The 15,160-nt window shown below is 37.9% G+C and overlaps 1 protein-coding gene across 1 annotated transcript in view; it reads left to right on the top strand.

Annotated features, from left to right (window-relative positions):
- The window catches only part of ADAMTS16 (ADAM metallopeptidase with thrombospondin type 1 motif 16), a 97,007-nt gene that overhangs the window by 31,904 nt on the left and 49,943 nt on the right, over positions 1-15,160 (top strand). The window contains exons 7-9 of the mRNA XM_036409669.2: positions 2,147-2,306; positions 4,051-4,156; positions 9,462-9,599. Coding sequence (XP_036265562.1) covers positions 2,147-2,306; positions 4,051-4,156; positions 9,462-9,599 — 404 coding nt within the window. The remainder of the gene's footprint in view (positions 1-2,146; positions 2,307-4,050; positions 4,157-9,461; positions 9,600-15,160) is intronic.

Below are 15,160 nucleotides of genomic sequence, written 5' to 3'. Positions count from 1 at the left end.
GTATTCTATCTTTAAAACAGCAACTTTTCTCCAGAAAAATAAATGCAAAATAATGCTTTGTTTTCTTTTATATGGATTCTTTAATTCTCTTTCCCTTGTGGACAAAAAATTTTAATATTTTGTGTCTTATGCAATGGGGTGCTTGTCAGTTCCTTTAATGATTATTTGACATTTTGTTTTTTTTGTGCAAAGGTAGGAAGAAGTACTCATGTAATTGCTTTATGAGAAAATGGAATAGAAATGATCTCTTTAATTTATGGGTGGGAAACACACTTGGGAGACAAAGTGCAAACTGTGTCTTCAGCCACCATGAACTTTCAGGATGCCACATGGAACTGAGCCCTTTGGGTCTTTTTGCTAGAAGACTAAGAATGACCCATAGAGTAGAAGTTAAATTGTACTGTGTTGCATTGCATTGCTTTGCTCTGTTGTCTCCCAACTCCTAAGACTGATCCCACTAACCCTTTACCACCTTTAATCCTAGGATTTTATTTTCATAAAGATTCTGAAGTGTTGAGCACATTTCTCTCATTACATATAAAAAAATTATGCTGGATCTTAGTAGCATTTGGTAAAACCATCTCCTTTGCCTCCATTCCAGAGTCCCAGTCTAAATGTCCAGACATACATTTCAGTTCACAAGAGGATGCATATGAACATTTCATGACATAAGTAACATCGGGGGGCATCTCAGCCATCAAATGCTCTCGCTTCTATTCTGGCCCAAGGTGATCATTAAGTGGGCATGGGAGAGTGAGCCTGAGACCCGAGTCAGGCACCCTGCATCCAGTTCCACCACTGCTGATGTCTTAGCAGAATCTCCTCTTAGCTAGAGTTTGTTTATTTATAAAACAAAAGATTTTTAGATGAAATATAAGATCTAAGATGCTTATGGGCTTTAATATTCTGGGACTCTGCTCTTTTCCTGGGCAAAGTGGGGGTAGCTAGGACCTGCCTGTATTTCTAGCCTGAATAGTCAGGAAGATATGACCTCATTGTCTTTTGTGTAAGTATGTGTTTGGGGAAGGGGTGCTGAGCCAGCAGGGTTTCTCAGGTGACAGGTTAATTATTCCTTGTATTAAATTGTTTTCACCTTGGAATTCCTCCAAGCTGCAAAGAATAGGAGAGGTTATCTTTTGATCGTACACCTGTGTTAACTTTGATTAATGCAGTGTTCCTGAAAATCGCCATCTAAAGAATGGAAGGCATGCCCCAGTTTTGATATACAACATCTAGCTCAGGTGTATTTGACTTTCTGGGAAAGACAAAAACTTTTAAAGAGAAAACATATTGCATGACTGAAGGACAAAAATTCCAACACAACATTCCAGTCATGAAAGCCTTACACAAGTTGTCCTACAATTGAGGTATTTGATCTGATTTTCTGTGACCATCATAGGAAAACAGAGCATTGCTATGAATAAGGTTCACACCACTCATTGCAACCTATTCTTCTGGATGTTCCTGCTGCTCTCAAATTCTTTATTTCCCAAGTGTTCACAAGTTCTTCTGATATTTCACAGTTATTTTACTAGACCTTGGTATATGCGAATAAGGTCACATGTTTTCTATGTGGTTTCCTTCCAGTTCCAGTCTATTTTCCAGAAATAAAGCTTTCCCAATTGTCCTACCTTTCTCATGAATATGATACTTCTGTGGTGACTTAGTAACACTGCAATAATAAATATTAAAAGGGCAATAAGTTGGAAATCTCACTTGCTCAAGTTGCTAATGGAGTAAACATTCAGTGACTAGGTGTGCTTTGTGTATGTGTTTAGTCACATGCGAATGATTCTATTGTCTTATATTATTTTGCAAACTGTTTTACAAATATTTTAAGCGCAAAAATTTGATACACAAAAATAATCTTTCATGGCTCACTGAAAATGCATTCAGGGTCAGCTAAATGCATCCCAACTGTTTTAGCACAGAACTAGAGACATGTAAACTAAATCTCTGTGGTTTTATGTAAAATACTTTTTTGTGTTTTAATACATAAAATGGATGCATTAGCACATATGGTATTTGGATCCATCTATGTATTTGAAAGCCAAGTTAATGAGAGTTTGCTGTGATACCAATGCTAGTAACAATTGTATTATATTCTGTTTTCTTTCTGTTCTCATGGTGATCTTGCTATCTCTAGCCAGGGCTTGTGATAAGCCATCACGCGGATCACACCTTAAGTAGCTTCTGCCAATGGCAGTCTGGTTTGATGGGGAAAGATGGAACTCGCCATGACCATGCCATCTTACTCACCGGTCTGGACATATGCTCCTGGAAGAATGAGCCCTGTGATACTTTGGGTAAGATCATCCAGCAGAGCTGAAACCGGTTTGGCTCAGTGGTAGAGCGTTGGTCTGCGGACTGAAAGGTCCCGGGTTCGATTCCGTCCAAGGGCATGTACATTGGTTGCGGGCATATCCCCAGTAGGGGGTGTGTAGGAGGCAGCTGGTCGATGTTTTTCTCTCATCGACGTTTCTAGCTCTCTATCTCTCTCCCTTCCTCTCTGTAAAAAATCAATAAAATATATTTTTTTTAAAAAAAAAAGATCATCCAGCAGAGTTTTGAGGACCATATATGTGCTATGCACCTTTTGTGGCCATATATAGTGAATTTTTGCCCCTATTCCCAATATATAAGTGGTAGCCACTGCTGAGTGCAATTTTAAAGAAGAAAATTGCGTCCTTGTATAAATTTGACCAAAAATAAAAGTTTGAATTTATTCATCAAAAGTGATTACTTCACAGAGGAATGTTCCTAACATATTCAAGAGTTTCTGTCTCTTCTAACTTAATATATTTTTTTCATTTCTTCTTCTGAGAGAATGGGGTCAATAGAGTCAAGAGTGTCTTATTATGTAGCAGAAATGGTACATTTATGAATATTACAGAGAATTACAACTATATTACATTCCTGATTTTTAAAAATTCCTTTATTAATGCCTCAATCATAATAATTTTATATATTTATAAGGCTTAGTAGATCTTAGAGGCAGCTCTTTGATATTTTTTCCAAATAGTTAGTGTAAAACAGTGTGCTCCTGACCAGAGCTCTCATGGACATTTTTTCTTAACTCTCCATTTCCCCTAGGATTTTAGGGAGAAAGATCCTTTATTATAAAACCATTCAGAGAGGACTTAGTTTAATATAGGTTACCCTGACTTCTTATCCTAGGAAAATCTCCTTATGAGGTTGGCCCTTAGCTGGCCTCTGAGAACTTAGATTTCAAGAAGGTTCCCACCATCTTACCTGACAAGTGTGGCTCACTTTGACAAAACTGTTTGTACAAATAATGTGAATTACGTGGAACACCTGCTTTCCTCCTAGGAGTCTGGAATTTGGGTCCATGCCAGGCAGAGGCTGCCTCTGTGATCAGCCCCAATAAAACCCCTGGGTCCCAAATCTCTAATGAGCTTCACTGCTGGACTACAGTATACACTTGTTGTCATGACGTGTTACTAGGGAAATCAATCCTGTCCTGTGTAGATTTACTGGGAAAGGACTCTGGAAGCTCATGCTTGCTTCCCCCAAGCTTCTCATGTACTTGTTCCCTTTGCTAATTTTTCTTCCTATCCTTTTGCCATGCTAAACCATACCTGTGAACATAACAAATTCTGGGTCTATGTGTGTCCTCCAGGCAAATCCTTGAATGTGTATGATCTTGGGACTGGGACTTCCTGTCACACCCATTCCCCACAGCACTTTTTATTTCGTCTTTTGAGAATACATATGATTATAGAAAAAGACAGAAATTCTCCTCCATCTGCAGTGAAACCCCTCTTCTACTGTGTCCAAGTCATAGCCTGTGACATGAACATTTCATAGATCCCTGAAGAGTTTTCCATGCAGAAAACAGTTTCCCTACTCCCACATTGTTAAGAGCCCTTTATGTTAAGAGTCTAAGGGTTTCCCATTTCATATTTCAGCAGCTGAATATGAGAACCAAATTTCCTTAAAGGATGGAGGGTAAATTAGCCTGTATAATACACCCTCTTCCTTCATTTTATTGAAAACTTCTATATATTTTTTTGACCTTTATGCCCATAGGATTTGCGCCCATAAGTGGAATGTGTAGTAAATATCGTAGCTGTACGATTAATGAAGATACAGGTCTTGGACTGGCTTTCACCATTGCCCATGAGTCTGGACACAAGTAAGTACATGTGCATGGGAGGGTGGAGCCCAGGGTCCTTTCCCTCTTGGTTGCTTGCCACAGAAATACGGATTCATTAGGTCAAGTCTGTGAGGGGGATTCATGTATATCCAAAGAGAATGTCATTGACAGGCTGTAAATATTGTCACTTAGGTACTTCTTTTGTTTTTATTTTAATACCTTGTCCTACACACTCAGGGCATGTGTTTATACTTTCCTTACCCTTTTCTTCCCTTACATTCCTGCTCATATATGCACCTGCTATTGCAGACATTTGTATCAGTCCTGCTCCTCTGTCCTGTGTTAATCCTATTCCATGGTCAGCTCCTGTTAGTGGCTCCAGACAACAGAGGGCAGTAACAGGCCCTTCTATTGTTAACTTGTTACTCTTGAGTTCATGTTCTCATATCGCTTTTAGAATTTGGAGACATGTTTTATGATTGGTGTGCTGAGCAGAGTTTGAGGAGTGCAAGCATTACAGGATATTGGGAGATGAAATCTAAGATTTCATCCAGTAGATGGTTTGCTTCCCACATTCCCATTTTTCAAATGTTGCCAGTTTTGAAATGGGGCAGCATCAGAGTGAGTGGTGAGCCTGGCAGATTCTGCTGCGGGACAAGCAGCTCTCAGCAATGGGTGGCATATTTTTATGTGAAAAGCTTATATGTATTCCTGTGGAATGAAAAATTTCTACCAATAGAAATTTATTATTAGACTAGTGGCCCTGCATACAAGTAGCTCACTGCTGCTTGACTCAGCTGGCCGCCCCACCCACCGCTGCTTGTAGCTCTCTGCTGCATGTACCTTACCTCCCCACCTCCTGTAGCTCTCCACTGCTTGTAGCTCACTGCCCCACCCTTCTGCTGATTAGTCATTATGCATCATGGTGTAATGACCATTTGCATATTACCTCTTTATTATATAGGATAAGGTTTCTTGGACCTATAGTGCTGTAAGCTTACCTTACCTTGAGGCACCATCTATTAATTTTTTTAATGGTCCCTTGCTAACTTCCTACAATTGCCATGATTCATAGGAGTGCTGACCATATGAAGGTCTTTTCCTACTATACTGCAGCTGAACTTGAAGTTTCTCCTAGAAAATGCACAACTAGGATATATAATTTTTCTCTTTTTTTATGTTAACCCCAATTTTACTTGCAAAATCACAAAACTTGCAAAAGGCAGAGTTTGTGATTTGGTCTCCATCCCCTATTTAGAAAATGTACTGAGGTCACTTGTTACCCTGACCTGTTCAAAGCATCTGTTTGTGCATGTTTGTGTGTGTATGTTCCTCTGTGCACCTTTGTGTATAATTAAACTACATGGAAGTCATGCAGATTTGGACTGTGTATGAACTGATGACCTGAAAATGAAACTGTATATCCCATTACTGATCCCTTCATCATTATAGGTAATGATTGACTTTTTCAGTGCCCAGAAAATTGCACCTACACTTCATAAAGCTTTCAGCAGTTACATCATAATTGTTTTTTTAATAGACTACTAGAGTTAGAACTTCAAAAACTCTCATTATTTTAACGACACGGGGCTCTTGCTGTCCTCTGAACCATACCTGAATTTAATTAAACAATCAAGGTAAGAAATATTTAAGTCATCGAGGGCTGAGCAAATCGACATTAGATAAGCAGTTGAGATATGGACATTGGCAATGCAAGCAGTTGCAGGTGGTGAATTTAACGGAAGCTAAACTTGATCCATCCAACACTGGGGTCTTCAATGTCAATGACTATCAGTGTTTGCTATTATTTTATCTTAGAAATCCATTGTTAATATTTACTCTTATCACTTGGGGTCGGTCTAAATGGAAAAAAGAGTTTCTTCCAAACAAGAGATAAGTGCTTGTACTTGCAAGAGGGAATATAGATGGAAGGAAGAACAGTGCTCTAGATTTGGATGAAGGGGAGTCCACTCCCTATAAAATTAACCCCCAGAAAATTATCAACTCCTTAGTGGGCACCTGATGTTTAGAGGACATTGTGCAAGAGATAGTGGAACTGGAAGCTCTAAAGAGACAATTTGCCCATGAAATAGGTTTTGGTCTTATTGAAATGGGACATATCTGTAAGAAATTTGCAAATTAATTGCACGTGCTAAATGCCAAAATGAGTGATAATAATAGTTATAATAATAATGGCAATAATAATTGCAGTACCTTCTTTTTGTGGAGCACTTTTTATAAATGTGCAGAGCAATTTTTCATGTATCTTAAACCATATAAAACACTCAGAACAATCTCTCATCTTCCTTCACTAGCTAAGCAGACAGGCTATACTGAATATTCAGCAAATCCAAATGAATTGCATGGGGGGAATAAGTTGGAGAGTGAACAAGTGAACAAATGAGGAGTATTTGAAAGTATATCAAATGAGAGAGGGTATGGCATAGAAGACTCAATAATTAAACTCTGTGAATTTTATTTGAAGACAAGCTCATTTATTCAGCTCATTTATTTAATGACTATTGTTCTTGAAAAAGGTACTATAGGGCCAAGAGGCACTGGGTGATCTGAAGGCTATGTACACTATCAGGGCAAGCCTGTGCCACAGAGATCATCGGTCTGGTGATTCTCAGACTGCACTCCAGAGAGCCTCAGCAATTAGAGGGTCACTTCTTACCAATTATATTGATTGTCATTCTTCTTAAAATTATTTTGTTTGTTCCTGTGTCCAAAAGTATTTGAAACCCATTGACCTTTGGCCAAACCCACAGATGCAAACACACATACACATACATAATATATTATACATGCATTTATACATATATGACACATATGACACATATATGATATATATATATATGACATATATGTGTGAGACATGCACAAACATACACACACACAAATGGTGTCTAGGAGTTAAGTGATTTGACCAAGATCCTATTTGAGTCAGAGAAATGGATAGAAATTTTGAAATTTAGTTTGTGACATGCATTCTGAGGAAACTTTTATTATCCCATTTTATGAGAGGAAACTGAAACTCGGGGACTTAAGTAATTTGCCCAAAGTCAAACCATTTATAAATGACAGAGACTTTTGAAAAACCTGCAACAGAGCTCTGGATATCTGTGTTCTACCAGAGGTTACCATAATCAGGCCAAGGTTGTGATTTATTATCCAAGATGATTTCTTTATAGAGTTTCTCATTTCCTTAACCCCTTTTATCTAAACAGCCTGACATAATTGATACAACCTCTAACTATACTTGGCTGTTCATCTGGATATGTCGTTAATAATGAAGGAATACTTAATGTAATTGAATCACTCAAGAAAGTACCATAGAAATACATTAAAGGCACCTGACACTGAACATAATTCTCCAGTCTAATTTATTTTGAAATTATGTTTCTATGTGGATAATTGAGTTGGTGTTAAAGCTGGAAGGTTATTCTTTATTCATTCAACAAATATGAATAGAGAACATGTTGTGGACTGTTGAGCCCCACTGACTCTGGGGCTATAAGCATGGACAACAAGAATCCCTGTTTTTTAGAAATTTATTAAGTGGTAGGTAAAAAATAAAAGATGCATATGTATATATTTAGTGCATTAATATATGGGGTGTAGTCACTTTGAATAAAGTACTACAGGTTCATGGAAGCAAAAACTTATCCAACATGTATAACTTGAATATTAATCATATTTCTGGGTTGCCAAATACCAACCTTATCTTTAGAATGTGTTCTAGTCATTCTTCCATGACTATATTAATATTAATATCAAATGTGATCATTGTGGCACTTTCATGCTAATGTGCTGGCATCTATCGCAGTACCATTTATGGGAGTTGTACTAGTTGGAAACACAACTCTTAAAATAGTGGTGCTCAGATTGGGTAGGTCAGAATCAACTTACTGTGTTAGAATACACCCAAGTGCCAGAGCCAAACCCACAATCTACTAAATCAGAAAGCTATCAGGGTGGGCTTTGCAAAGACACACTATATAATGTATTTCTCAGGTATTCTGGTGCACAACAGAGTTTGAGATTAATGCTAGAATCATTGAAAATACCTCAGATGAAAAGTTGAAGTCCAAGATGTTCTCAGACCAGGGGTAGTGTGACTTTGAATATCTTAGAAATGTAGGCAAAAGTGGTGACAAACTTGTCTAGAGAGCTTGATGGCCCAAAATGTGTCTTCTCCACATTCAGATCAAGGGCCAGCCGGGGGTGGGTATGTGTGTATTTTATTTTGGTCACTTTCTCCACAAAGCAGCCACCCATATGTGATTACATTCTGAATCTTTTCCATAGTCATGACACATTTTCTCTACCGTGTGGTTACTCTGGCCTTGATTAATAGAACTTCAGAGAATGGGTGGAGGCTGAAATGACTGCATATACATCACCCTTGGTACTGAGTAGGAATTTTGAAGAAATTGGACAATGTTTGCACACTAGAATTTCTTAGATACACCCTTCAATCATGCTTGGATTACACTTTTGCATGGGACCTGTCTGGGCTCTGACATTAGAGTGTCAGGTTCCAATCCTGACTCTGAGACCCTGGGCAAGCCTCTCTCAAGTCCTCAGTCTTGCTGTCACTATATCAAACCTATGTTATGGGCTTCTAGTGAGGTATACATTTGGAAAAATAAGTAGCATGCTTAATATTCTGTCTATAACAGGTTCACTGTCAAACAAGGCCCAGAAATATAGGTAACCATAGCCACCCATTGGGGTTCCATAGAGACATTTCCTCCAAAGGAATGAAGGGAGTATTTGGGTCAATAAATGTCCAGCAGTCACAGCCTCTGGCAGTGTATACCTAGCCTTAGATGGAGCAGTACTGGGTAGGTGCAGGAACCAAGAGTTGCAGTAATTGGCTAGTAATTCTCAAATTGTGTTAGGTATCAACACACCTGGGGAGTCTGGCATCTGTATTTCTGACAAACACTGGAAATTCTGAGCAGAAGAGAGCATAGAGGGAGTGAAGGAATATAGAACAGTTTTAGCTCTACCAAGATCAAACAAATGGTCCACCCATGCCATCTGAAATGCTTTTATATATATATAAAGAAAGCATCTGTCCTTAGCAACATCTGAACAGTGCCCTGTTTTGATATTTGTGAGCCCTTTCAAACAGCTCAGTGAATGGTAGTTCTTCAGGAAAAGTCTATGAAGTTGCCTCATCTCCACAGTTTGGTTGTTAAAGCCGTAATTTATCTGCATGACTAGGACACAAAAGTAGGGGAGTCTTCACAGTGTTTTTACATGTGCTTGATATAGTGCATTAGAAAATTTAAACCATTCTTTGTTTTGAAAGAACCATTTCTCTCTCTCGTAGCTTTGGCATGATCCATGATGGAGAAGGAAACATGTGCAAAAAGTCTGAGGGCAATATAATGTCCCCTACATTAGCAGGACGCAATGGGGTCTTCTCTTGGTCACCCTGCAGCCGCCAGTACCTGCACAAATTTTTAAGGTATGAACTTTGAAGCTGGTCATATAGCTCTTGGTGCTTTTGATGGTCAGGACCTGGTCAGCCTGATCCTGTCCAAGCAGCCTCAAGCTTGGGTGTGACTTCCCAAGGTAGATCCCATTTCAAAGTGTCTTGAGATATTTATTTGACTAAGGAGTTTGCCAAACACTTCCTTAGGGAATGGAGGCCTGTAGGCTTAATTCAACATCATTCAACCTTTAAACTCAAAAGGAGTCCATATGATACTTACCAATCCAAAATATTTTGTCTACATTTTTTTTAATTCTCTTATCTATAACTAAATATTTCAATCCTTGAGTGGGAAGATCTGGCATATATACATCAATGCACACAATGGTAAAGCACACGTAATTTTTTTTTAAATTCATTTCTTAGTAGGAGGGAAAACTTAAATATATAAACCTTAACCTGCCTGTAAAAGCCTATTATTTTAATCATTATTTTTAGGAAATTTGATTATAGCAATAATTTATTTAGGGTATAGAATATTTGGAAGGTAGGATTCCTGAACAATAGTCATTATATTTTAAAATTTAAGAGAAAGAAGGGTCCTTAAGAAACATCATTAGATTATTCCCCAAATGTCAATGAATTTGCATTTATAGTTTGGCTTAAGCTTTAAACCGTAACTATTTCTGTCTTGTACCACATGCAAATGTATATTGGTGAGATCTCTGTTCCTTGTAGTCATTCAGATTTCCTTTTAGCATTTGTTGTTCCCTACACAGTATTTTCATGAAAGCAAGTTGGGGATTGTTAGTATTATGTTTGATTTTTTTTGCAGCTGTTCAGTATGTGTATGTGTGAAGAATTCTGCTTATTGTAATAAAGAACATTAATTTTAAGGCTCTCAGTACTCTTCTATTAATAAGAAAAATTAGGAATTTTTTATATCTCAAATTCTTCCTATAATTTTAGAGTATTTTTTAATTATATTGCTTTTTCATCCTTTTAGTTATGATGAAGACAACATAAATATTTTCAGCTTTTATAAGTGTTCACTGACATCTTGGGAAAAAGGGGTGCCAAGTTCAGATATGCAGTGAAAATCAGCATTATAAAAGTGTCCAGAAAAAGTGTTTTAACTGCCAATAAATATAGGTAAATTCATGGAAAGAAAATATTTATATTCTTAGAGAATACATATTTTGATGACACTGAATATGGGTTGTAATCTTCAAATCAGAATATGATTTTCAGAATAATTATTAAGGTTATGGAATTCAAAGCCATTTTTGTCCTATGTTACTGGTTTAATGTAATCTGAAGTATCTTCATTTGTTTTTGTGCCAGTCAGTAAAACCTTTCTGTTGCAATTAGTAATGGGCCTTTATTTTCAGGGACTTTTCTAATTTCCTTGGACCCTGTGATGATAAGTAAATATACAAAAATTTACATGCTCATAAGTTTGTTTACTTGGAAGATTAAATTTTCAAAAAAAAAAAAAAAAAAGACATTCAATATCAAGTTCACTATGAAGGTTTACTTGAGATGACCAGTTATAAATTGGACATGTATACAGCGTGTTAACACTGACTTTTCATCAGCTTAATGAATCTGACGCAAGTCTTCTTTGACATGTTTGGTGACTTCCTGATTTCCAAGGAATCAAAACACTGCTACATTCTCCTCCAATTTAGGTGGCTCTCTGGATATGATCCTGATAATGAGTAAGGATAAATGCAAACTCTTAACGATGAATCTAGTTTCTTTTATTAGCAATTTAGCATGTGGTACATGGAAAAAACATATAATAAGTAACTCAATTGGCCTAAAGTTGTCAGCACAACTTTTCTCCCTACATGGTAGAGTCAAGAAGGACAGATGTGTGTTTGGAGTACATTCATCAACCTAGTCAATAAAGTAATGTGTCATTTCCTATGAGCAGACACAGGCCTCATCACATTTACTCATGTCTGCATCCTGGAGGTCTAAGGTTTAGGGAAAATTTAGCTCATTATTTTAAACTTAATGACAACATGGACTCATCTTCAATTTATTTCTTTTAATCTAAGTCATGGACTACTGATAATTGAACATGCCTCCCCCTCTGACCACACTAGTCTACAGCAGCACATGAGAAAGGTGACCAGAGCTGGAAGTTTGAGGGGTGCATGGGTCCCCTGTCAGACCCTACACCTTCTCAATGAGAAATCGTGATTTGACTGTAGAGTTGATTATGCTTGGTTAGGGCTTAATGGAAATAGTACAGTTCAGTGCACATTTTGCTCCACTGTATAATGTTCATCTTAAGAAAAACAAACCAGCAAGTCACAGCATGTTGCAGTTTCTGCAAAGCCCATGTGACATGAAGCCTGAAAACAGGTACCATCATGTGATGGAAAGAGCAGCAGAGGGAAACAGAGCTTACTTGCTGATCAGGTCTTTGTCACTTAAGTCCTGATGGTGGCAAGCGACATAACCTTTTCTGGGGGCTCTGGAGTTTTTACTTGGAAAAGGAAGAAATACATCTAAAATATCTCTCAGGCTGTTTAATATTTTATGGTTCATGAATAAGAGTGGAAAAAGGATGTTGACATATTGTGGTACCTTTGACCTTGCCTCAGTTTCTTTCTTTAACACAAGTTTAATGGAGTCCAAATTATTAATATTTCCCCTTCAGTAGAAGCATTTTTTGTGTGTGTGTGCATTGCTAAAAAAAAAAAAAAAAAAAAAAGCATTCTGCTTACCTTAAAGTCATGCATATAGTCTGTGCCATGATCTCCTACAACAGTGGTTGCCAACCAATGGTCTGGACCACTGGTGATTGGTGAGGTCCAAAAGGTTGGCGACTGCTGTCCTACAATGTTTACTGTTTTGCTTGTCACATGCAAGTTACCTGATTTTGGTTCAGGGCATGCAAAAGAGTCAAAACCTCTTTTATCCTTGTAGATATTTTGGTAGGTTGTTTATAAAATGTCATGCTTTTCCTTCTTGCACCCATATCCTGGGGGATCCCTATACTTGCCTCACTGACTCTGGGCTTAGCAATGTGACCTGATTTAGCCAATAGGGCAGGAGCAAGCAGGTCCAAGCATAAACCTAACCAGATTTGAAAGGGATTGAGAGGGCAGGGCAGGGCAGGGCAAGGATAAACTCCTGACTCCACTGTGGGGCAGGGAGGGGTTATCTTCCATTTTGTGTAACTGGACCCTAGCCCTCACCCAACCAATCAGGGTCAGCCAAAGCAGTGACATCACCACCAGTGTAAAACCCCTGGGCTTGGCGAAATTTGGTCTCTCTTCCGCCATGCTGTGGGTATGAGTGGGACATAGCCCATGCTAGCATGGAAGAGGCTCTTTTGTTTATTGCATCGGACTCGGCTCCCTGGTGGTCTGTGGGGATCATGAAGTCTGGGTGTAACAGAATGAGCTCAACACATGGAGTTTTAGCTCTTCATATGTGATGCTAATCGGAGCTGACTTTCACATCCTGGCATTTGATATGTGTGTTCCTACATCTTCTCCATCTATGAGGTCTTCCAGGCTCCCAGTCTATGCACTGTGTGTTTCTTGACCAGGCAGGGACCTCATCCTCACCACCATGTGCTTTTCTCTGTGGTTTTGTAACCAACATAATTACCCTTATATTACTCTTCATTGCTTCTAGCATTTCCATTTTCCATCTGAGAGCATTTCCTCTGTGTCTGAACCAGTCCCATTAGAGTGTTGTTTGTTTCTTTGTTTGTTTTATTGTGGGCTTCTTAGTAACATATTCATGTTTGTCTTTATTTTACTGTTCTTTGTAAAGAGTATTTTGGCTTTAAATAGAATTCTTGTTCAGCAGTTATCTTTCTCTTGTAATTTGAAGCTATCATTTCATTGTTGCCTGGCTCTTGTCATTTCTTTTGATAAAATAGCTGTCAGTCTTATCTCTTTTTCTCCAGGTAGCTTTTGATTTCTTTGTGTGTGATTTTGGTTTTCTGTAGAATTCCTGTATGTACCTATGTGTGCTTTCTGTTGAGGATTTTAGAACTACTAAAATCTATGGTTTGCTATGTCCATCAGTTTTTAAATATTCTTGGCCATTTTATTTAGAAGTATTTACTCTGTCCAATTCTTCCTATCTTCTCTTTTTTGGATTCCAATTTTGTTAATATTATGACTTTTTACAATATACCATATGAGTATTTTGTATGTTATTTCTTTGGTGAAATTATTCATTTTTTTATTTTCTTGAACCTATTAGTTACAGTAATTTTGAATTCTATTTCTGATTATACTAGTAGTTGAATTTTTTATGAGTCTGCCTCTATTATGTGTATATTCTCTTGGATTTCAATCATTTGGTCTTATCTCCGAGTAAACATACTAATTTTGATAAATGAGGACATTGTTTATGAAATGTTTAAAGACATAGTAATGATTTTATTTTTAGCAGATGGGGTGGTTGGAGTTTATCTTCATTCACTTTATAAACTGACCTATCGAGCTTATTCTCATTCCTGGAATTAGGCCTATTGTACTGTCAATGAAAATCCTTTAGTGTACCAGGGCCCTCCTTTCCAGCAGAGCCTCTGTTCCAATGTTCATCTCCCAGCACCAGATTGCCAAAAACTTTGCTCAGCTCCTCAGGCCCTCAACTTTCACTTTCTACTCTGCCACTTGTCTTCCTAGCAGATGCTTATGACTCAACAAATTCCCTTTTTGAGGAGGAAAATAGAACTGGGTGCTTGGCTTGACTCAGTTCTGTGCCTCCCTTTGCTCTATACATTTTCATTCCTTGTGTCCTTTTTTTAGTTTTCTGATGCCCAAGAAGGATCTATTTGATACATGCCACTCCACCATAGTTAGAAGGGGAAGTTCTCTTTGATCTTAACTTTAAGGATGAATTATAAATAGCAAGTTACATTTGCACAAACTATAAAATTCCTGAACCTGTGAACCTCTTTATAATTTTTCAGTCTCTCATGTGAACCAATCAGTATAGCTGACTTTACCCAGTTTCCTGCCCATGGACCGGAAATAATATTGCCAACCCTGATGTAAACTTTAGGAAATAATTTGAGACATCTTACTAGTATACAGAAATCATTTGCGATCCATTGAAGAGAGGGTCTGTGGAATTTGCAATTTGACAAATCACTCCTGTCTTGAAATGTTAATTACACTTTTATTCATTTTTCTTTACTTATAAATATGTCCTTGCATCATGCTCAGAGAAACAGTAATAGACAAATAATTTATTGAGCTCATATAGTGAGCCAGTCACTACTCATAGCCGATTCCTATCATTTAACATCATCTCTACTTCTTGGTTTGCTCTGGAAAACCTTCTGACCTCATTGCATGTAGGATTAATATCTCGTGCAGAGTGGCTTGTGCCATCCCTCATGTTTTTTGTGTGTGGATATTAATTGAAGTCACGCATCAGTGGGCTCCAAGGCACAGGAATCTGGGACTAGGGCCCTGAAGACTGGGGCCAGAAAGATTCCAATCAAGGTGGACAAGCACACAAAGAAAAGGTTGGAGATGCATGTTGTTGATTAATTTATTGTGATTACAGGGGGCTTTTTTTCCCCTTTTGGCTTGTTGAAATTTACA

Source organism: Pipistrellus kuhlii, unplaced genomic scaffold, assembly GCF_014108245.1.
Source record: "Pipistrellus kuhlii isolate mPipKuh1 unplaced genomic scaffold, mPipKuh1.p scaffold_m20_p_4, whole genome shotgun sequence".
Lineage (NCBI taxonomy): Eukaryota > Metazoa > Chordata > Mammalia > Chiroptera > Vespertilionidae > Pipistrellus > Pipistrellus kuhlii.
The sequence above is the reverse complement of the archived record's forward strand: the minus strand, read 5'-3'. Positions and strand labels throughout refer to the sequence as shown.